The following is a 21,746-nucleotide window of genomic DNA, read 5'->3' as shown; positions in this document are numbered from 1 at the left end:
TGTTCTACATATGACAATCAAGCAGTACTGAGATTCTGTGGCTGTTGTGACCGTTCAGCAAATCACAGCCCTCGTGATGGCAAAGGACTGAAGAAGAGCCCTCGTGCTCCCTTGAAAGCAGCTCTGTTTGTGTAACCAAAAGGAATTTTTTTGTATTGTCTGAAGATGTCTGAGCTGTGCTAAATACCCTCATAAATGCTTCAGGCAATGAAAAAAAAAAAAAACATATTGAGGGGAAAATTCCCTTATATGGTCCAAAAATGTAAACCAAAGCTCTGTATGTGAATAATCGTAAACTCACTAAAGATAAGTTTAATGCTTTATATCTGATTCATAATTCCTGCTAAGAACCTGAAATGAAATCACTGAAATACCAATAAACTCTGTGGCTTACAGTTATTTCTGCTGTTTCTGTCAATGAATGCTTAGTAACATTGCACACTGTACAGACTCTACTGCACTGAGATGTTGAACAGCCACAGAAGCAACAATGACTTCTTGTCATATGACATACAGCTTACAGTCTAAGCTGTGGACAGTGAGCACCACAAAGAAAGGAGAGGGAGACAAGCAAAGTTAAAGATACTTTAAAGCTACGTCATTTCTGACATTGCCCACTAGTTTCCTACTGTGCAAAGCTTGCAGAGGTTTTAGCAGTGGGGAGCCTTCTTCCTGTATGCCACACTTCTAACTTGCCTTCTTACTTCAGATTCTTCATCACAGCAATTTTGCAAAACAGATATTGTTAGAAGAGAACAAAAAAGCATCAAGTACCTTCTGATATGAGGCTGGCCAGGAGGTGTCCAAGGGCTGCGGCCTCTCTGATTTACAGCCTGAACCATCAGCCTTCCTGTGCAGCTTATTCTGCCCTGTAATAATGATGAAGAGGAAGACAATTAAAGTACTGAGCTCATGTAATATTAATACATGTTCAACTTGATCTCTTCTTTGTTGCCCGCCTGTTACAGAACATGTAACACCATCTCTTCTTTCACAAAATCCTTTAAAACCATTTGTCAAGATACCATCAGATATTGAACTGTTTTATCAGCTTGCAACTAACAACGAACAAACTGAAATAACTGTGACTGTAACAGTTGGTTACTGGTTAAAATGTTCCACCATCTACTTTCTATCCAGTTCATACATTTAAAAAAAGCCACCACCACCACCACCACAACACAGAACACCAAGAGGTAGCAGCACCACTGGCTGTAAGCCATACGGTATGCTGACTGAGCCTTCAAAAGGTAATGACCTTTTTGTCACTGCTGGGCTGTCAGACATGATCCCTGTATCCCCCTTCTATTCCAGTGACCCATTTAGCCCACAAGAAAAACTGTAAAATAAACCATTGCACATGACCTGCAGCAATTTCTTAAGCAAAAGCTTTTTTGTGTTACAAGAGCATTAAAAACACCTGGAACAAGCAGATTTCTATTTTAGGCACCGCTGTATATTCATCTTATTCTGTCAGGTGAAGAATTAACGCTGTTTTGAATAGTTTCTGTGCACCTCAACACGTGAAGACATCACAAATGGAAACGCAAAGTCCTGTAAGGAATTTGGATAGCAAAAAACCAGCTGGAAGCCCAAGATTTGGAAAAGTTATGAGACCAACAGGAAGGAATCAATGGATATGGGAAATAGTTCATGGGAAGATGGCCTAGAAAGTATGGGAACTTGAGAGGGGACCTCTGGGTGCACATTGCAAAGAAGTGGAGAGAATTAGACAAAAGAAGGTGAAGATGAGGCCACGCTTAGAGCTCATGGCAAGAGATCAGTTAAGGGTTATAACTTGTAAGTAACAGCCTGAACCAGGCAAGATTTTATATTTTTCTAGATCTGAGATCAGTTTTCTCTGGCTCAAGTCAGATGGCAAGTTTTACTGCAAACCCCAGCAGCATTAGAATTTAATTCCAGCTCGTTGCACTTCACGCTGTAGGCAGCAGTGCAGCATTAACTACCACAGATAATTTCTAAGGTGCATCAGCAAGTCATCTTACATACATAAATTCTGTAGTATTCATCTAGATAGTGAGATACTGTACACCAGCAGAGTTTTAATGAATGAAATCCTTTGCTTTAATAAAATAAATTATTTTCTAGCAGCTACGAACATGCCTTTTTGCTGTGCAGTTTGATAGTCCTAATAGCAATGACCAAAACACAGCACCATCTAGCAAGTATCTGCCGGTCCATCAGAACCCTGATGTCAACTCCCTTATGTTTACATATTCTGCTTTTCTTAAGGAAAGGTTGGCAAATTTGCCTAACTTTGTGATAGCTTTGAAATGAGGACAACTTTCCGTTAGGATTTAGGAAGCTATGCCAAAACTATTTCCACTTGGGATGACTTAAAAGAATTGGAATCCAGATATTTTAGTGCAAGAGGCTTGTACATGAACTCACAGCCCTTCTTTGCCTCCATTGTGCTGTTAAATGTGTAGTAAAAGCAAGCTAACAGGAGAGGAGCATTTTTGGGAAGCCATGAAGGAAGAATACAACGGGCTTGATGAAATAGGAGATCTAGAAAAGGATGCTGCTGTTGTTTGTTTGTTTCTTTCTTTCCCAAATAGGAATGAAAAGCATAAACTGCTTTTTCCATTCCCAGAACTAGTGTCATTACAAAACCATCTCAGTTTAGCACATTTACGTTAGTACACTGACAAACCTGTGTCACCAGTGACAGGAGCTAATAATCTGGGCTAGTTCGCTGGTGTGTCATCAGACGAGCTTTATGCAGAACAGCTTGTTAAAAACTAAGGCCTACAGATGCATATGTAAGTTACTCAGGGACAGGTATCTGCCCAAATGGAAGGGTAGCTTATTCACCATCTTCTCTAAGATTTTGAATCCCACATTAAAACTACACAGGCAAACCCTGCACATGCATTAACACAACATTTATAGGAATACGAATAGGATTTGTATCCTACCTCGAGCACAGTTGGTTTTTTTAAAATCATTTTTAAACTTGTGGTGAATTTGCACAATTTAAATGGCACCGAGCATTATAACACAGTGCTCCTCTCTTATACATAAAAGTTCCCAGCTTGAAGAATTCCCCTGGCCATATGCTATTTCTTTATTTCTGTTCTTAGTATATGTAGAAAAAATGTTCAGACACTCTATATTTAAGTACTGCAGTTGGTAGAATCAGGGGTCTAAACACTGCTCTTTCTTGTCTCTGTAGAGTCCTGCACGCTCAGAAACACAGTGCAGTAAGGGCAGGACTGACAGTAAAAAGAACAAGGCAAAAGTGTCATGTAACCTAGCAACATCATAACACAGCACAATAGTCTTCTTAGATTAAACTCCATCTCAGTGATGGAGGTTATTTCACAGTGTAATTCTACTTGCAGTCCTGGTCTTGGCAAGCTATTTGGTGCTACAGAAGAAAGTAATTCGTTATATCCCTAAGTTATGTTACTGCCTTGGTTTCTCACATGCAAATAATTTTCCTTGATTTGCTTTGCTCTGGGAAAAAGTGGATTGAGAAAGCATCAAAAGGATGCTTGAACAGTAACTTTAGTTAACCTCCAGTGCACCGAGTTCTGTTGTATTCCTCAGCTCTTGTATTGGGTCTGTGAAGAACAAAGAACAGTGCAGATTCTCTAACACTTGCATTTCAGAACACAGTGTTTAAGACTCTGGTACCAACACAGAAGACTGTGCACTCCTCCCCAGTGAGCACAGGAACTGTTTCTTACAGAGCTGCAGTCACTGCCTGAGGTAACCATGCTAAGGTGTGATGTACTCCTATTCACTTCAAAGAGTTGGCCTCAGTCAGTAAGCAGTGTCATGAGAAGAAAAATGAAAGCTTAGCAGCCAGATTGAGTTACTTCTGGTAAACTTGACTTTTTTTCCCCTTGTATAATACATATGGTAACCATACTTGGTTAAGATACCTAGATGCTATCTGCTGAAACAAATGGTGGAACAACGATCAAACAACACCACCCATCCCCTCTGAAACCTCTAACCTTAGAAAAAAAAAATTGCTGTTGAGTTGCTAATCTCTGGGAGATAGAAATGTCCCACCCTACTGATGCAAGATGAAAACAGAAATCTAACTTACATACTTGGTGGTGACTTCATCATTTAATTAAATCGCACATACGTAAGGTTCTGAAGATTCATGTTCAGAAGCATGTTTGCTCTGGAGCCAAACCTTCATTTACCTGTGGGTTAGCAGCCATAATAGTGTAATTCCCATCATCATCCAGGGTGGAGGCTGCAGTATGCAGTGAGCAAGTTCCATCAGGTTCTCTTTGAATTCGGTAGTGATCACTTCTCTTAGAAATTTGCTTCCCATCTTTAAACCAATAAATCTGCAGGGAAAAACAAAGCACGGCTGTAAGAAGTAGGCGCTCACCATCACTGTTTCTCAATTTACAGCGCTAACAAATCTGCTGAAAACTTCTCTGATTGGCAATAAAGTAACGGGTCTGATCAGCCTGCAGAGGTGCAGAACCACACTCCAGAACCACCTTCTATAAAATCCAAGTTCCAGGATAGCAGTGGCTCGGGGAGAAAGGCCGGAGTGTGAGCACCCGTCTCACAAGTTTAGATGTGCATAAGGGTTGTGCTGATCCCAGACAGAGCAGCAGCTAAAGAGCTGAAAATAAATGTCATTGCAACGGACAGTTCCAGATCAGATAAGATTAATAACTTTACATTTTTGTTTCACTTAAATCTGATGAAGTTGGAGGAACAACTTAAGAAAGCTACTGCTTTCCTTTCAGAAAATAAAAACTTAAACCAAGGTAATTATCAGGACAATGAGTTCTGATGATCAGTTCATGATCAGTGCTGCCCCATCCTTTGCACCCACACAAGGCAGTCAGCAGGTAGCTGCTCTGTGCTGAGGGCTGAGCAGCAGGACCAAGCCCCACAGCATCACCCTGGTGTGACAGACATCCACAGGAAAAGGCAGCTTTACAAAGCAAGAGGAAATAGTTCTAAGTCAGTCAGTATATTGACAGCCCTTCATAACTGTGTGCCAGCAACAGTAGAGTTCCAAGTTACACAGCGAAGTTAAATTACCTCTCAAACAGAGGCCTTTTCCATTGCTTTTGATACATAATTTTATTCTTTGGCTGACCCAAGATCTGGTATTGATGAGCCAAAAAATGATGTATGTAGAATAATATCTTAACAGTAATCCATAAATTACACACACACACACAAACCCACATATGTGATTTTAATGCCTTAGACTTAAGGCAATAATGATAATAAAAGATTCCATTTTGACTTTTTTTTTTTTTTCCACCACATTTTAAAAATAAGATAAAACCCCAAACTGAATTCAGCTGGTAAAAAAATAAAAGAGATGCATGAAAGCATAAAAACTCACAGAGGAACATGTAGGAATGTCACAAGGTGCAGTCAGCTCCCTAGAGCAGCACCTGCACAGGACAGCGTTTACTGTCACTCCTGAAGTGTGCTCTCCCTAATGCCAGTGCCGCTCTGTGCTTCTAGAGCCACTTGTATGGACACCCACTCACTACTTAAGTGCTGGGTGTACTTCTGAAACCCTCTCGTCTACACAAGGAGGCCTCACTTCTCTTTCAAGCAGCGTTAGTTGATATCAAGTTCCCCAGTAAAACTGATCTCACACATCACAAAGCACGAAGAGAGAGGGGCTGAGGGTTAGCTCCTGTGGCTTTGTGGTAGAGTGCAGGTACTCACCCAGAGTACCTGCAGGCACCGACAGACCTCTGCTCCCTGCAAATTGTGCTGCACTCCCCCTGGCCTTGGCTGCAGGCGTCCCTGGGGGCAGCAGACGCAAGCATGGGGGCTGCCACTTGGCAACGTTTCAAAGCTCTGATACGTTCACTTGGGGATAAAATTAAGGATACGCATTTACATTTCACTCAAGCACAATGGAGAATGTTTGGGAGAGAATGAATGGAAATTTCCCTTAAAAATTAATTACCGTGTATGTTTTTTATATTAACAAGCATTACGTGTAACTAGAAATGATTTCATTTCCTCAATAGCTGGTTATACTTGTTTTCCATTTTGTCTGTCAGCAGGCTTGCAAAGACTCTATGGTGCTAACAAAAGATTTGGTAACGTCTTCTCATCTGCTGACAGAGCACTTACTGGAGATGCAAAAGATATTTGATCACTTATATACAAATCATAATGGATGTTGGTAACAGTGGAGCTGCAAAAAATGAGTTCTAACTTGCATGCTTTGTATGTGTCATAATGCTGCCTGGAAATCTACTGCATTAAGTAGTAATTATTCAGTAACAATGCACTTATCAGAAATATCAGGAGACGTGCCAGGAATTACTACATGGAAATACATGCAAATATTAACTGAACCAGCTATCCAAACATCATGCATTTGTTGTCCCATACTCATTTCCATTAGGTTTAAAAGCATTGGCATAAACTGTTTTTACTTAGGTGTAGTAGGTGCTTAATCTTGTCTTTATCTGGCCTGGAATTTATAGGTAAAACACTACCACTGTTGGAGACGATGGTCCTTGTAGTAAAGCATTTTCTTTCTAGGATACCTTTTAATAAATGTACCATTAAACTATGTAAGCACCGAGCACTGCATCTGGATTGCTTTTATTTGTATCAGATTTTCAGACACTGATGTGTAATGACTGGAAATAGAGTGGAATACGCAGTACAGAAGGGCTTCTGATCTTAAGCAACACAGTCATTTTAAATCACTATGAATTATATTCAGCCCCATGTAGAGGGAGTAGTACAAGCTTTATGTGACATTCAAGTCTCAATTAACCTTTTGCATGGCATTTTCCTAATTCTGAAGAGAACTATCCCTTAAGAGAAGTACTCCACAATCCCTCTTGCATTACCGCAGGTTCTCACTGAAATGATAACATAGCTTTACATTATGCGGAAGGTTATAACAAAAGGAACCTCAGATTTAAAAAGTCGTATTTATGAAGACAGAATTTGCACATCAGTATTCAATTTACACAGCATGTTCAGGGGAAAAAATAATCAAGCCAATAACCCTTCTTTAGAAAAATCCCTCATAATGAATGCCAGATTTTAGAAACGCTACAGTCCTTCCCAAAGCTGTTCCTTGGCAGAGGTGACACAATACTTAGAAGGGAGGAGCTTTAAGTTGGTAAATTATTTCCAGCTTTTCATTTGCCAAAGTAAAGAATTTGTTCAGGGGCAACACTTCCAGCTTCAACAAACTACAGCAGAAGGACAGCCCTCAACCACTGAGTATGTCAAAATCATTATCTTGGCACACTGTCAGGTGAAGAGAAGACACAGCCTTTGACATCTGCAAAGTCCAACTAACAAGTAGCTATCCAACGGGCCTGAAGTTGGTTGTGTCCCAAGCAACTTAACAAATTGCACAAAGCATCTGCAAGTGAATGGAATAAAGGGTCATAGTCCCAGTTGCAAGAGCAAATCACTTCTTAACGTGCATGCTTTGACAATGCAGAAAAAAAAGAACGCCATATCTGGGTCAGATTGTATCCACATCAAATACTCCTTCACAGTGCAGCATTTTAAGGGAAATATAAACAACGTGGTTTCCCGACTGTGCAGTCGCTAATGCCAAAACAAGGAGAGCGAGGGAAGGAGGAAGAGGCATCCTCTTTCATCTGTCTTAAATCAGATTGAGATAACTGTGAGACTACACCGTAATTGAAAGCTGTGAAAAGAAGGGAATGGCAACAGTTGACTAAGGCTGACTCATAGGAGGTCATTCAGCAACTCAGTCATAGGCTCCAGGCAGAAAGAGCACACCTCACCTCTGACAGCAAAGAAGCAATTTGTCTTCCAGCCTTATTCAGCACCTCAGCCTCCTCTGTATGGTCATGTAAAAAATAATGCTGGACATCAAAGGACTGGCTTCAGTCAGACTTCTACAGACTTCTACAGTCTACACAACTCCAGTTTGAAGCAGGAGTGCTTTTTTGATGTGAGTACACCAATCACCCCTACTATACTGCAGTGGTTCATGCTGTGAAGTGGTCTTGGAGCACAGAGTTGGACCTCTTTCAGATGAAACTAAGCCAGAAAATGAGCTCCAAGAACACATCCAATATGCTGCATCTGCTTCAGTCCATAGAATGAGATTAGAGACAGTCTGAAATAAAACCTCCTGAAATGCATGCAGAGATGGATATCTTGTTCTGCAGATTTGCTTCTCATGGTCTGTACTACTTGCTAGTGTAGATGTTGCTGTAGCTATTATTCTTTCTCTGCTACCTGACAAAGTTGATTTCTCCTGTTTACATTTTGTGCAGTATCATACATTTATAGCATCGGGCATGTAAAATCAGTTCAAGATTTTCAATACCTGTACAATTTATTCTAGAGAAAGTCTTCTCATTCTCTACACATACCTCTTAGATATCCAAGAAGTAAAAAGAGCTCCTAGCCACAAGAGGTCAGTGTAAGAATTGCAAGGATCTCAGAGGGAACACACAGGCTTTGACAAGGCAGTCTGAGATGCTGCTGCTGTTTGCCTAATCCGTAACAAGTCAGTTAATTGCCAGGTAATTTATGCAATGGTTAAATGTTACCTACCAAAGAAAGGCATTATTCCAGACTACTGACATCATACAGCTGGTGCTTTTACATTTGCAAAAAGGAAGCACTTCCCAAGCCCAACCCTCCTTCAGAAGCTCATCATTACGAACCTCACCATCATGTCTCATCTTGCTATTGAGATACGTGGGAGCTTACGGAATTTCAGTCTGCTTTTCTCTAACCTTCAACAAAGTCTAGTCTTGTTAAAGTGTGTAGATATAAACTGCAGCGCTGAAGAGTACAGATACCACACTGGCTCCTGAACCAGAAGCAATGTATCTTTGTATGAGCATGTTGCTGTACTTAAGCCAATTAACCCTTGTTAACCTAGCGTGATTGCTTTTGGAACCACAGTGCCAGCTCACATGCAGACTTCTAGAATCAAACTACATTTTGTGATGCAGATGTACCCTGAGGGAAACTGAAAGTGACAAAAGTATTACTTCTAGGTTAAATAATTGTGATGAAGTCTCAAGAAAGAGAGATTGAGAACTAAAGCCTGACAGTAGATTTTTGTCTGATTAATCTTAACACGTTACATGATGACAAAAGCGACTGCCAGATTATCAGCTAGGAATCTTTCTTACCAAAAGAGAATGTCTGCTATTCCTGCAAGACACAACCCACATGGTCTAGGGGCTAAACATAAGGTACTAACAAAGAGCTCTACAGAGTGTTTTTAGAACTGTTCACTCTCTTCTCTTACCTTTGGCTTTGGATTTCCCGTCACTTTGCAGGTAAATGTGACTGGCATTCCCTCAAAGACTTTGTAATGCTTCAGCTTTATCTCAAAATACGGTGACGCACTGTTATCAATAGGTTCATCTCCATGTTGCACCTCATCATCTGATTCCTCCACAGGAGATCTCTCCAGCCTGTATTCAATTTCACTGATCAATCTTTGCTCAAAGCTGGAGACTTTATATTCCTGTCAAATAAGAAAGGTTCATATTAATGTCAGGATTCAACATATCAAGATGCATTGCATCATGGATGTGTGCAAGATGTTTTTGCAATTGTTGTTGTTATTCTACTGATCTCTGACAATCCATTAAGATTCTCCATATAAAGGGAAATTGTATCTTGTTGCAGAACAACACTATAATCCGTGTCTCCAATAACTTCCCTATGAAACAATGAAGACATCTGGTATGAGGCAAAAACTGTAATTCATGTTATCTTAAGGTCTAATTTATAAGGGGAAGGAAAGCCATTGGTTGCTTTCAATTTTTTTTTTTTTTTTTTTTTTAAGGTTATAAAAGTATTCCAAAGCAGTTCATAAAGACAAAAAGGAACACAGTAATATTTCCTTCAGGGTACGGGCAGATTTAGGGTAGGTTTTGCTTCCAGATGGCCAGAAGACCATATGGTTCACATCTGCTATTTGCATAGAACCGTACCAGAGGCTGCAGCAGAAAGCTGAAATGATTTTGTTTACAGTTGCCTGTAAAAATGAGAAAATGGCACCACTGTCCATGATAGTTGCCTCCCTTCACTCCTGTTACCATGGTTCCTCCTCTGCCTGGCCAAAAGTATAACTTCTTCCGTAGAAAGAAAGTTACTCATCAGAATATTCAAGATTTACAAAGAAGAGCAGAAAGTTTCATTGAATGTAAAACAATACTGCTTGTTTAAATTTCCCAGATACTGGGAAATATTACTGTGACACACACAATTATTTACTTTCTTGAACTGTTCAGTCAGTAAAACAGTCCAGTTTTGAATCTTTATGATAGCAAAGGTAATGCCACCATACAAGAAAGTTCAAGGCAGAAAATAAACTATTTACTAGCCAATGCCTTCCCCACTCAGCAGAATTAAGCTCTCTTTTAGATGACCTTTGACTGTTGCCTCTGGTCTTTACTTTTTCAAGACAGAAAATGCATTTCATGTGAAGTTTCCTTTCACATACCCATTTTCTGTCATTGACTCTAGTCTGAGAATGACACGCAGCCTTTCTGCTGGCTGGTTACAGAACTAATCATGGCCCACAGTAAATTGAAGAAGAGAGGAATACCTTTGTAAACTGCATACTTTTTTTTTTTTTTTTTTTTTTTTTAATGGTAGATTTCCAGGGAGCAAAGGAATAAAATCAGATCATGAAGAATACGTAAAGAGCAGTTAATTTAGATGCAAGGCTGTTAGTATCAGTATATGTTAACATTAGAGCAGAAAGATACTGGAGCATGCCACTACTGCTGTTAAGCTGCCCTCAATCAATTAGGCTTAGAGATCATCTTTAACAACATAAATGGAAGGCATTCCCAATCTCCCCAGTTATTAATGTTGGTGATCTCTTGTTATGAACAGTAAAAGGGAAAGTAGACAGACAGCGGAAAATTAAAAATATATATATTAAAAAAAATCAGTGGAAAAACAACAAAGAAAGAAAAAGGTGAAAATGTTAACCTTTTGAATATCCATAGGACTCACTACAGAAGCATCAGTAGGACAAACTTCCTGCAAGAGTAGAAAAAAAGATCAAGAAGCAGAAAGAAGACAGAGAGATATTCATGGAAATGTGAGTGTATATGAGGAGAAAGTACTTTATGTGGTAACATAAGCAAACAAATGCTACACATTTCCGAATTGCAGCTCTGGCATCTGAACAATGGGGAGCGTGTACCTGGCCTTCCACGCAGGCTTTCCATTGCGTTTTTGATCAGCATCCAAAAAGTGCAGATTTCACACATAAAGACAAGACAGTTTCAAGATAGTAGATGTTTTTTTTCCCTGGACAGACTTAAAGGGCAGGAGAGAATAGGATAAATAGGAGAGTTTAAAGCTGACAGAAGGCATTTGAGAACCCTCAACCTTATTCAGCATGGAAAAACTGAGCAACAGGCATGTGGTTCTCCAGTTTACTTCACTGATATATAACATATGACTTCTGTAATCAAATCTCTCCTATCTTGACTACACTTATTGTCTTACGTAGGACTTTTAAAAAAGTGAATTGCTGCCTATAAAAAAAAAAGATTTTTTTCTTTTATTTTCCTATATACTTGTAGAGTTACGCAGCACCTGTATTGCAGGCTCCTCTTCTGGTTCCTGTATATTGAAGACAGTTGCAGCACTGTCTGCTCCCAGCAATCGACGAGCCATTTTTTCTTCATATGTTAATCTCTGGACAAGAACAAAACAAAATAAAACAAAGAGCGCAATGGGACTAAGGGGAAAAGAAGAAATAGAAGTTCTTATTTCTCATTAAGAACTACATGGCAGTTAGACAGTAAACAATGCTTTAAATGATGTAAAAGAGAGCAGCAATATGCTCTCTTTTAACAGCAGTTTTCTACCACAGATTGCAATGCATTTTTTTTGCATTACAAGTGGCTTTTCTGGCAACCCCTGTCCTGACTCTGCCATTTGTTTCCATCCTCCTGCCAGAAACTTGGGCAGGAATGAGCAAAAGGAATGACTTAAATCAGCATGGCCATCAAAAAAGCGCATGTCAAATCATCCCAAATCTTACTCCTAGCTGTTCTGCTATGTTAGAAGTGCACATCAGAAAACACTGTCAAAAATGCCAAGGAGATCCCACTGACTCTATTTGATTATTTTGTCAAAAATAGAACAGCAGTTTTATAGAAAAGTATTTCTTCTAGATTTTTAATTTGTATTTGTTGTTGAGAAGATTGTTCAGTCTAGAGAAGAGGAGGCTCAGGGGAGGCCTTACTGCTCTCTATAACTTCCTGAAAGGAGGTTGTAGTGAGCTGGGGGTTGGCCTCTTCTCTTGTGTAACTAGTGATAGGACTAGAGGGAGTGGCTTCAAGCTGCACCAGGGAAGGTTCAGGCTGGACGTTAGGAAATACTACTTCTCTGAAAGGGTGGTCAGGCACTGGAATGGGCTGCTGAGTGAGGTGGTGGAGTCACTGATCCTGGAGGTGTTCAAGGAAAGTTTGGATGTTGCGTTCAGGGACATGGTTTAATGAGAACCATTGGTGATAGGTGAATGGTTGGACTGGATGATCCTGTGGGTCTTTTCCAACCTTTGTAATTCTATGAATCTGTGATTCTATTTTTTCTTAGTCTTACACAAATTAAGGAGACAACTTATAAGAGGACTCAGAAGGTAAAGCAAATCAAAGGAAAACCTTAAGTGTACAATTCAAGTTTTCCATTACTATTATTCCTTCTATATTCAACAACACACTTCATGCACTCAAGATACATCCTTACAAACAATGCAAAAATATGCCAGTGAATGAAAGGCAAACAACTAATGCTTCATTATAGAGAAAAAATGAAAGAATGGGAATTGTAAAACATTAGGTCCAATTAATGCTTTCATTTTTCAAAAAAACCTTACTGAAGTTCTTTTTTTTTTTTTTTTTTTTTTTTTTTTTTTTTTTTTTTAATGTGGCATTGCTAAAATAGGGACTCATGAAAACTAGGTACTAATCTTGGCTATCTTAGAAACATCTACACAATTCAGGAATGTTTCTTCACTCAATTCGTCTTCACACAATTTCTTCTGTGATCACTCCAAGTGCTCACAGCCATGATGACACAAACAGAATCACCCTAGACAGAAATCTGCAAGGCAAAAGCCTTAAGGCAATAAGGAAGATGGAATATATTGGTTTAAACTCCCATGTAATCTCATCACCTCATTTTTTCCCCCCTCCTTGGGCCACGTCAGCTTTCTCAGGATATTCAATACATTTGTCCAGGACAAGCATCTTTCTCACTTTCCAAAATAGGCCTGATAGTTATGGCCAGCCCATCTCCTTTGAAAAAGAAATTAACCTCCACACTATGAGAGTGAGTCTGCTTAACTACTAAACAAAACTACCAAACCCTCTGCAGCCAGTGGATAAAGCTAAGTATACGAGCACTAGTTACTCTCATCACACCATTGACCTTACTGAGAACCAGAATCTGGATGCTGTGGAGTAGACAGTTGGACTCAAGAAGTTATCTTGAACTTAAACACTGCAGTCCAGATGTCAGACACTGTAGCAAAAATTTAAGTATGGTTATAAGAAACCTAAAGCATACTACCTTTCAATGAAGCAAAGATATCCAAGTCATTCCTACATCTATGCCTTTGAAAACATTTCATGGGCAAAACAGGGATGTTAGTCCACATTTTTTACATTACCTTCTTCTTAAAAGAGATTCCTGCTTCAAAGAAATTTAAATCTATGTCTTAATAACTGTAATGAAGTCTTGAGAGAGTTGCTTCTTATCAACTCTAAGCAGGAAGACTTTAGTATTTTATCTTTTATGCATATCTTAAAATGTACAAAAAATAATGGAGAACTTCACACCTGCGCATTTCAATGGTTTGATTTGCTTGCTCATTTTATCTCATTTCTTGTCCCTCAAGCAGATTGTTAATGCCTGATAAAGTCTGTGAATTAGTACTGTAGGATAGTTTATATCCTATTGGTCAAACATAGTCCCACAGTTGCAGTATCTAAGGATGCCTCATTCCTAATAGGATTGTTTCTCATGATGAACTACTTTGTCCCCTGTGATGCTCACTTACCACCCATTTTTTCCCCTCTGATGTCCAACAGCTAGGCAAAAGGTAGAGTGGAGGCTGGACTTGTCAAGCACTATGCATACACCGTTTGGCCAGATGCTCAGTAGAGATGAACAGTTAAAAGCAAATAGTCTGAGAGGCTGAAAAATGCCCCGATGTACAGATTGTGAAGGCTTCATATGGTATTTCATCACCTTTGAGATCTCCATTGCTTTGTTAAGTCCAAGTAAAGTTGCTCAACAACAGAGGGAATGAATGATAAGCCAAAATATACATTATCATTCCTTACAGAAATGCAGCTCTGGAAATCCAATTAAAAGGAATAAATATATAAAATGCAAAAACACTATATGCATATTTACTTTATATAAATTTATCTAACATGCTACCCTTGACATCCACTCCCCTTCCCCACAGTATTTTCTGTTTTTATACCGGTTGCCCGTTGTTCAAAAGGTCTTCTTTGAAGCGAAGTTTTCTTTCCAGATCCTGAATCACAGCATCCTTTGATCCTTGAATCTCTTCATCTGATGCTATTCTAGCAGTTCTGCCTGTTTTCTTGGGAAATCCCCTGCAAAACAGTATAAACAAATTCATTAACTTTCCTGAAATCATTGGTACTCAGGAGTTACTGGATAAAATTCTGCCAATAGCAAAGAATATGTCATTGTGTCTTTGAAATTAGAAGTCTAGCATGTTTACTTACTTTGCTGTTCTTTCTAACTCACATCACTGATTCAATGGTTAGTTTAAGTACAAAGCTGAAATCATGCTTTATTTTAAAGTAAAGCATTGGTTAGAATAGGGCTCAAGGACCATAGCCATGGCTGTAAACATCATATACTTAAAGAGGTAACTGATGAAAAATGGCTAGAAAGCAAAGCAAGAGAAAACATGAAAGTGAACATGTGACCAAATAAGTACAGATGGAAGATAAACTAGGTTCCCACTAAGTACCATGTAGAAAAATATCAGAAAGAAGTACAACAAGGTAGTAAATCATTAATTTCTTATACTATCTATTAACTAATTTCTTGGTTCAGACTTTCTATACACAATGCATAACTTCATGTTTATTCTTCATATTTCTGAACATACACCCAGAAGGCAATGCGTTATTACTGAAAGAACAGCCATTCACAAAGTCTAGGTTACGTTTGCAAGAACTAGCATCATGCCTTAAAGCAGTTTTTAGCAGCACGGTCTGCAACAGAATGGCATCCATGTAGCAGTTTGCATTCACTGGGCAAAATTATTCCTCGCGCCAGTCTACAAGTTCCAATGGGATTTCAGGATATTACAGAATGGCACAGGAAATCTCTTTTTTCCCATCTTCACTAGTATTAAATGCTTTTCAGTAATGTTATGATAGTTCTACTGCTGGAAATACTCAACAATGTTTTCTTCAACTGGAGATGAGCTTCAATATGAGTGGGTTTTTTTGCTTGTTTTTCTGTTTTTGTTGTTGTTGTCTTTTAATTTTAGTGATTAATCAGGGCTCAGCCCATTATAAAGGAATGATTTATGTGAAACATAGAATCAAATCAGCTAAATTGCCAAACTCACAGACGATAGAGATGGAAAATTTAGACCAGCATGATGGGGCAAACTTCTTCCCAATGCACAGTATGATAATATAATTACAAGCACGAAGATATTAAACTAGAATCATAAGGAGGTAACAAAATTTCTTGGCAACTCTTCAGTACTATGTTTCTTTATCATTCACAGTCAGATAAAACTTATTCCTCAGAAAGCATTTTCAATGGTAACCTTCGCCATTAATTAAAATTGAGCAAGACATAAATGCAGTCAGAAGAAAAAACAAAATTAAATGTATAGATTGAGAAGACAGTAACTGGAAACATTATGTCTAAATTCCTAAGATATTTCATACTCTGCTACTGGAAGTAAATTTAAAATGGGAAAACAGTGAAGCTCTTGTAAAAAAAGAACTTCATTTTTCACATTAAATTACAGAACAGGAGCAGACGTGCCTAGCGCTGCAGAAAGCAGAGCACAACCCTCACCCTAGAAGTATTAAGCCATTAGCTGGAGATCTTCTCAGTCAACAAGCAGAAGAATTCCTTCTGAATTCCTTCTTACAAATTTCATACTTGTATGATAAAAGCAGTAAGAGTCTCAGCAGAAAAAAAAAACCAAAAGAACAACAACTGCTTCTGCATGCATTCGGTAGACAGTAAAGGTAAAATTTACAATTTACCCAGGGAAGTCAGAGGACTGTGGGCTAAGTGCTCAGGATTGGATTTCAAGTAACAAGTGAAAGAATTCTGAGGCATTATCAGTTATCTCTGAAAACAAAAAGTCCCTAAGCAAGCACGTCTATTTTTAAAAGGGGAACGCATACCACAACAACCACTGTCAGTAAGTTCAATGTCCATACTGCTCACAAGAAAACAATATCACAGTCAACTTCAAAGCAGTGTAGTACAATAAGGCAATGAAAATTGCATTGAATCAATGTTCATTCATTTCTCTCTCTGTCAGGCTGCCAGGCACGTATACAGGCAAAAAGAGGTAGCTTTGATACACTTCAGTTTATGTCTTCTGAGTAAGCCCTCAGGAGATTCAGCAGTTCCCTAGGAAATGAGGCAAACACAGCCTGGCTATAATTTCTATATAACATGTCTATTATATAATTGTTTTCTGCATAACTGCCCAAGGACACCATTCAGAGAGTGGCAACTATTTGTTTTTCCCTATAAAATTGGAAGAACATAAACCAATGAGGTCTTCCTAAGGTCTGTACCGCACTTAGTATTTCAACCTTCACAACTGGAAAAAATGCACAGTTCTCAAATTGGCTGATGACACTGAACTTGAAGAGGCTGCAAGTCATTTACACAGCTGTCATCTACATAGTTAGTCTAGAAGCAATCTAATGATGATGAAATTCAGTAAAAATGTTCAAAGCCTGACAACAGTACAAATAAAATTAACACCACCGTATTATCAATTTCAGAGAAGAATCTGTGTTACTAAAACCTGAATGACAGTGCAATTATCTCAAAAGGAAGACAAATGTAATTCTGGGACACTATAGCACAAGAAAAGAAAATTCATTAATTTCTTTTATTCTTTTTTGTTGGACACCAAGTCCAGTTATAACACAGAGCACTTCAAGAAAGATGCTTTTAAAACAGTGCCCCTGTGACAAGGTTGGAAAATTTTCCTTATTTATTCAGGAAATGAAGAGAACAGAGATAAGAAAACATAAAACATCAGAAAATTGTTGGCATTCAATAATTCTCCGTGGCTGTTGATGACAAGTAAAGAACTTGATTTGAAGAAAGGCAGACTTAGCTTTGACAAACACAATGTACAACTCTCCTCTCTCCTTCTCTCTACTCTCCAACAATGACAGTTACACAATGGAACAAGTTATGCAGGGAAGCTACGGAATTTTTTCTAAAGAACAAGGTAAGCAAATGTTTCAATGCTGGTAGCATTTAACACAAGAGGCATACTCCTTAACAACCTTCTAGATCTCTCCTTGTGTGCCAGAACATCCTGAACTTTGCACAGTGGGGCTGGAAATGTCATCTGAGACCCAGTCAAGGCAATTTGCCTGAAAATAGGTTCTATTCTCTTTACTTACATTAACAAGTAAATATTTAAGCAAGGAGCTAGTCTAAAAATATAACTATAAACATGAATATTGGCCAAAATGTCTTCAAATACCTCTAGAAAACCTTCCTCCCTCAGAAATATTTTAAATTGGGACAAAAAGAAGAGGTATGTGAAGAAATACATAGGTCACTCTGAAAGTAATGCCTCCTATTTATTCCCATGAAAGCTACAACAAAGAGCACACAATAACACTACGTGAGAGAGCATATTCTCAGCTACAAAACACTATTTTTTCAACATAGTCACCACCATTAGCTATGCATTTTTTGCTAGCAACAAGTAACAGCATGTACATCGTGCTCATAAAAACCTGCACCAGCAGAAGTGACACACTGGCATTGTCACCACTGCTGAAAAGCACCACCCACTGCCTCACTGTGCTCACATCCACTGTTTGGTCTCCAGAAATGTTCAGCAAGTGTCAATGAGTCCATTTTTTCCATACAGAGGAATTCAATGACAAATCTTTCGCTTCATATATGTCATCCAGGTCAGACACCATTTTGTCAGACTGCCCCTCTGCTGCTGTCTGTCACATGGCAACAAAATGTAATAGAATACTGTGGGAAGGTTCAGCCTTTACTTTCATACTACCAACATCTGCCTCTTATGTTGTGGACCAACATAACAAAACAGGAGGCATTACTTTTGGGGCAGACTTCATATAATTCTTCCTGCAGATGCTCTATTTCCACTCCCTCTTCAGAATCTCTTTCTTTGCTTCTACATACATACAAATTTCTACCAAAGTATATAGATATACATACACACCCATTCCACATTAGCTCTTCAGACATGCATTCTTGAGATAAGTTTCAAAAGGTCTACAAAACAACAGCAACAAATAGAAGGCCCTTGGTGTATTTCTCCTCTCAAGTTGAACAGGACTGTGCTTTGGAGACGGTTTTGTTGTTTTTTGTTGACGGTTTAGAATGTCAAGACAACCTGACAGCAAACTTAATTCAGTTGCTTTTGCTAAGATTCTTCATCATTCATACATGCCTTTATCCAGATCCATGAAGTTCCTGCAATCTGTGTCTTCCTTGCTTACTCTCATGCTTTCTTTTCATCTTCTCTTTGGGATAATATCAAACAATAAGTTCTGCCAATTCATGTGTATTTCTGTGTTTGACTCTCTGCCTCATGCAGAGTACACTGGAAGTATTAATAAAGTTGGAAAAGGCATACTTAAAGACACTGACACAATAGCAACCACAAATGTGCAAAGAATCAGCCTTTGAGAATCAGCCTGAAATTCACGCTGACTTCTGAAATGTGCATCACTGAAGTCACAGAGTGCATGAATAGAAGCACAGATAACAGCCCACAAGTATGAATTCTTTCAGCCAGTAAGGGCACAAAGAAATTTCTAAAACTCAGGCAAACTTAATTCACACACACAGATTTTTGACAATAAAGACTTCTGCAACCTTGGCTTGGCTCTTCTTAGTTTCAAATATTTGCCCTAACATTTGTTTAGAAAGGCCGAACCAGCAGTACTTTTCATGTTTTAATTACATGGCGTGCACACTGGATGTGATTCCCTCTCTTTTCCTACGTACCTTTTACAGTGTAAATAAGGGCAACAGACCAGCTGTTGTTATCCTTCCAAGAACAAATTCCTGTTTGCAGCCAACATGGCTCAGTTTCACAGAAATCTAAATCAATTCTCTGGTACTGAGGTAATGAACAGTAACTTGATTTTTCCTTTTAAACTGAAGTCTTCCAAAAATACAGCTAATTCCTGTCCATTTAACACATTTTTTACTTAATGTAGGAACGAAGTTACTATAAGCACAGTAACAGGCCATGAACTTTGAAGTAGCAGCTGCGTTTAAAAATCATTTTAGTCTGATCTTGTCATATATTCTGTGGAGACTAGGAGTTAGCTCTACTCAGTGATGTGACATTAAATGTACCTGAATTAAGAGAACGCCTAAGGCAGAGTCCTGGCTGAGGAGGATCAGTACAAAGTGAAACAAAAGTAACAGAGTTCAATTTCTACCACCCAAGAACAAGTTATGAAATTGTTGGCGGGAAAAAAGATAATCATGCCTCAGCATTGGATAGGATCAAGATTGAAATGAATAATACATACGTGTGAGCAAGTCTGATCCCTCTTTAGGACTTGATTATACAACCTGATGAGACAACACAGAATAACTCACCTACCAAGTGCATGACTACCACATAAAATTTATTTTTCTAAGTCTTATCTTTAAAAATGCACTTCTACTCATTAAATGAATGACCATTTTTTTCATTCTCCTATTCGGTTTGATCTTTTCCATCTGAGCAAATGACTCCTCTGCTTCATACTGCACTGGTTACCACAGAAACATAAGTGCTCTTTGTTTTTCAAACGGCGTCCACATATTTGGATAACAACTGAAGCAAACAATAACTCTTTTGTAACTGGTAATCTTACCTGTCTTTCAGACTGCTACCAGCATTATGCTAGAATCATCGGTCAAGAGGAAATCACAGAAGCAGTGACTGCACTTGAAAATAAAGAAGGCTGGCAGAACCCTTACGGTTCTGAACTCTTGAGAAGAAATAGGTAACTGCCAGAAGTATGTGAAGAAAAACCTACACAGGTTTGAGAAAAGGTAATATATATCAAAGATATTAACTTGTACTCCTCATGATGAAATGCTATGATTAAGGTCTCCACTACTGTCAAACACCATACCTGCTTTTACATTCACAGGCACTTCTGTGGCACCCAAATCAGTATGAAATAAGAAAACTATAAAACTAAGTCCTCAGAAGGAAAAAATCTGCAGGCCAAATAAAACTATACCATAATTGTGCAAGTTATGTTGAAATAAATGAATAGGTACAAACACTTCTCATAGTTAAGTTCACTTGTCATGTTGCAACAATCTTAAGCATCTCCATCCATCATTTTAAAAAGAAGTAGATAAAAATATCTGGAAAATTAAGTTTTCCAGATGCAATGGTTGTCAAGAGCTCAGTTAGTTTGGCTACTGTGTAAGTTAAAACATTGCTTTCTCCTTCTGAGCAGTTTTAATAGCCATAGCCTGGATTTAAAAGTTCAAATGAAACAAATATGCATTCATCATATTTCAAAAAAGCTGATATGGATATGCATTTAATAATTAGTAGTTGCACAAACATAACATTGTTACATTATACAAAACCAAAACCCCCCGTATAAGGCGCTTCTTGACATAATCAACAAGAAGTGATCTGATATCACAGATAAACCACACAGCTGTTGCTCTAATAGCCACAAGTAAGATCCAAGCCATGAGGAAAGAAGGTACAGTACAATAAATCACAAAGCTTTAAACAAAAATAATCTAATGGGCACAAGCGATAGCTTTAGAAAATTGGAGGTTGGGAATAAAAGTTAACCCCAGTATTTGCTGGAATTTTTCCGTGACAGAAACACTTGCTTTAATATACAGTTTCCTGAGCCCCACAGTTTGCTGCAGGGATGAATGAACAACCAGCATACAGAAGAGCTACCTCAGCAACAGGAAAACATCCTGACTCTTCCCTGCCTTGTGGCAGAATTCTTAATTGAGAATTAATTAATCCTCTTGCATGTCACAATTTTCACATAATCCATACTGTAAGTAATCTCAATTATTTTTTACAGCTGTAACTGTAAGTTACAGAAATAACTTAAATAGGAAAAGCAAATGTAGGTCTACATAGGATATCAATACATTTTAGTCAAAAATGAAAGCTGGTATTTGTACCAACAGACTGTTGAAAGTTGTAAGATAAAAACATGGAGAGGTGTTATTTTTCCTCACAATGGTTCCTGAATGCTGATTCAGGACTCAAATATTACTTTGCCTTTTTATGCTATTTGAGAAAGAATTCAATACACAAATCACAACACACAGCTTCACACAGCAGATCTGGATTCAGAGAGGAAAAAACATATGCAGAGTTCTCTTGTGATTACCACAGAATTCCTGTTAAGGAATTTAGAATTGTAGAATATCCAGAGCTGGAAGGGACCCGTAAGGATACTGAGTCCAACACCTGTCTTGACACAGCATCACCCAAA

At 38.5% G+C, this 21,746-nt stretch overlaps 1 protein-coding gene across 9 annotated transcripts in view; it reads right to left on the bottom strand.

Moving 5' to 3' along the window:
- Nucleotides 1-21,746, bottom strand: part of PALLD (palladin, cytoskeletal associated protein) — a 187,558-nt gene that overhangs the window by 8,652 nt on the left and 157,160 nt on the right. For all 9 annotated transcript variants that reach the window (XM_046940708.1, XM_040699532.2, XM_040699531.2 and 6 more), the window contains 6 exons: nt 14,483-14,618; nt 11,578-11,679; nt 10,963-11,013; nt 9,260-9,481; nt 4,185-4,334; nt 775-869 (listed from right to left, as the gene is read on the bottom strand). In XM_046940708.1, coding sequence (XP_046796664.1) covers nt 775-869; nt 4,185-4,334; nt 9,260-9,481; nt 10,963-11,013; nt 11,578-11,679; nt 14,483-14,618 — 756 coding nt within the window. The remainder of the gene's footprint in view (nt 1-774; nt 870-4,184; nt 4,335-9,259; nt 9,482-10,962; nt 11,014-11,577; nt 11,680-14,482; nt 14,619-21,746) is intronic.

This window comes from Gallus gallus, chromosome 4 (assembly GCF_016699485.2).
Source record: "Gallus gallus isolate bGalGal1 chromosome 4, bGalGal1.mat.broiler.GRCg7b, whole genome shotgun sequence".
Lineage (NCBI taxonomy): Eukaryota > Metazoa > Chordata > Aves > Galliformes > Phasianidae > Gallus > Gallus gallus.
This window is presented reverse-complemented; position numbering and strand designations above follow the sequence as displayed.